The sequence below is a fragment of the Contarinia nasturtii genome, unplaced genomic scaffold (assembly GCF_009176525.2).
Source record: "Contarinia nasturtii isolate CC-2019 unplaced genomic scaffold, AAFC_CNas_1.1 Cnas_scaffold_2486, whole genome shotgun sequence".
NCBI lineage: Eukaryota > Metazoa > Arthropoda > Insecta > Diptera > Cecidomyiidae > Contarinia > Contarinia nasturtii.
The window spans coordinates 1-1852 of NW_022199807.1; the positions used below are offsets into that span (position 1 = coordinate 1).

Below are 1852 nucleotides of genomic sequence, written 5' to 3' on the forward strand. Positions count from 1 at the left end.
TTTTTTTTATAACTGTAGTATGTATTAATAAGAAGGTAATTGAGACGGTTTTCTTGTCAAGCACAATAGATTTCAGTGACCATACAGAAATTAATTTTTGTGGCGATTGCCGACTTTTCATTTCATAATCTCTTATACTTGTATGGTGCGTCATGAATTTCCTTATCATGATACACGTGGCGTCTCACGAGTATTTTGTGTGTACATTTCTTTTGATAAGGAATACCTAAGGGGAGAATCACAAAAGAAAAGAATAAAATTTAAAATAATCGATAAGTAATCGGAGAATAATCGAAAAAATAATCGGAAACATATAATGAAAAAATTGCAAAGCAATAGCCACAACAACAATAATGTCCAGCAATTGCTTTAAATTGAGATTTGGTAGTTGTAATCGTCGATTCTGTGGAAGAGAATAAAAAAAATACTAGCTTACTATAGAATAGTACTTCTGGGTCTGCTGGTCACTACCTAGATACATACAATAACAGAGAAACAAACAATGAACATAAATTGCAGTAGATGAAATGAAATTGATTCGAATTGAAACATACCCCCCCGGGAACGACCGCAGATACATTTCTTTAACTTTATGCTGCTTGATTACGACGATTCGCATGATTCGGTCGATTTGGACGGATCACACGATCGGGATTTTGTTGTCTATAGGCTACAGCACTCATATTGAAAACAGGATTTATTGGAATTCCACTCAACATACACTTGGCTTTATAGATCATATTGCGTGAAGCGTTATGGTCACGATCCATAACCACGCTTCGAATTCGATTCGGATTGTCGGCTGGCGTTTCAAATGTTCGTGTTTTTGGTCTTGCGCCAACTACTGGAATCTTCTTTCTATAACTACGATGTGTTTTCGCAGTGTACTCGCGTGGAACTGGGAGAACAGCATTCCGGCCCGATTCACAGTTTTGGCAAACTAGGAAGCTTTTTATTTGTACATTGGAAACAAACGACAAAAGAAAATTTACAATGAATTTCATGTTTTCGGTTTTGTTTTTGTTTTTGTGGTCGTTTTTGATTCAGTACTATGTATTAAATCAATAACTTACCGATCCTTAATGTTATGTCTCGTAAATCCTTTTCGTACTTTTACATCAATTGGTCTTTGTGTCATCTGTTGACACCTACTGCAATACATAGATGTACCTCTCTCATTGATATCAATTCTCATTGCATACCTGTGGGCATACACATTGAATGTGTGAATGGAAATAATGCAGAAATTAGTAAACAAATATCGGGAAAACACAAAAACAAAAACATATACATTCATACCGATCAATTGTGTGCGTAATCGCTGCTTCGGGTGTACGCAAATGGCCTTTAATTGGTGAATTGGCCGCAATTTTCGCATTTCCATGAGCGTATACGATGGTTTGTTGCTCACGCGGTATTTCCTTTTCCATTTGTGTAACTTCACGTGCAATTTGATGGGCCGTTTTTTGTGTTTGCACGTATTTATCGAATGTGAGTTTTGCCACACATGGCCGGTACTTCACTTCGCTTGCCGCTTGGAAAATATCCAGTTGGTATCTTAGATACAAATCGTAATTCAGACTACTCGGCGATGGTGTTTCGATATAAATATTACGATTTTCACGTAAGAGACGACATTCGTTTTCGTATGCACCAGTGTATTCCTTTAATTTTTTCTTTCTTTTGTCAGTTCCAACACGGTGGTGCCATTGTTTGGCCTTCAATCGATAACTTACTTCGGTTTTTCGATAACTTACTTTCGGTCCAAGTCGAGAGTATTAGCCGCTATTAAAACTTTTGCGCCGGGATCGTTGCCAATTATCTTTTTGATTTGGCCAGCATCGAATGCAGC

General features: G+C 37.3%; 1 protein-coding gene across 2 annotated transcripts; it reads right to left on the reverse strand.

Annotated features, from left to right (window-relative positions):
* Nucleotides 1-6: 6 nt before the first annotated feature.
* Nucleotides 7-1835, reverse strand: LOC116348490. 2 transcript variants are annotated; one of them, XR_004201817.1, is made up of 5 exons: nt 1300-1835; nt 1074-1202; nt 555-948; nt 437-471; nt 7-226 (listed from the first exon to the last, which is right to left on the reverse strand). XR_004201817.1 is itself a non-coding variant. In XM_031779512.1 (4 exons), the coding sequence occupies exons 1-3, from the start codon at nt 1428-1430 to the stop codon at nt 591-593; spliced, it is 618 nt and encodes a 205-aa protein (XP_031635372.1). In that variant the 5' UTR covers nt 1431-1835; the 3' UTR covers nt 384-471; nt 555-590. The 2 variants fall into 2 exon arrangements, 1 of the variants encoding a protein (XP_031635372.1); XM_031779512.1 differs by lacking the exon at nt 7-226 and having other exon boundaries at nt 384-471.
* Nucleotides 1836-1852: the final 17 nt, after the last annotated feature.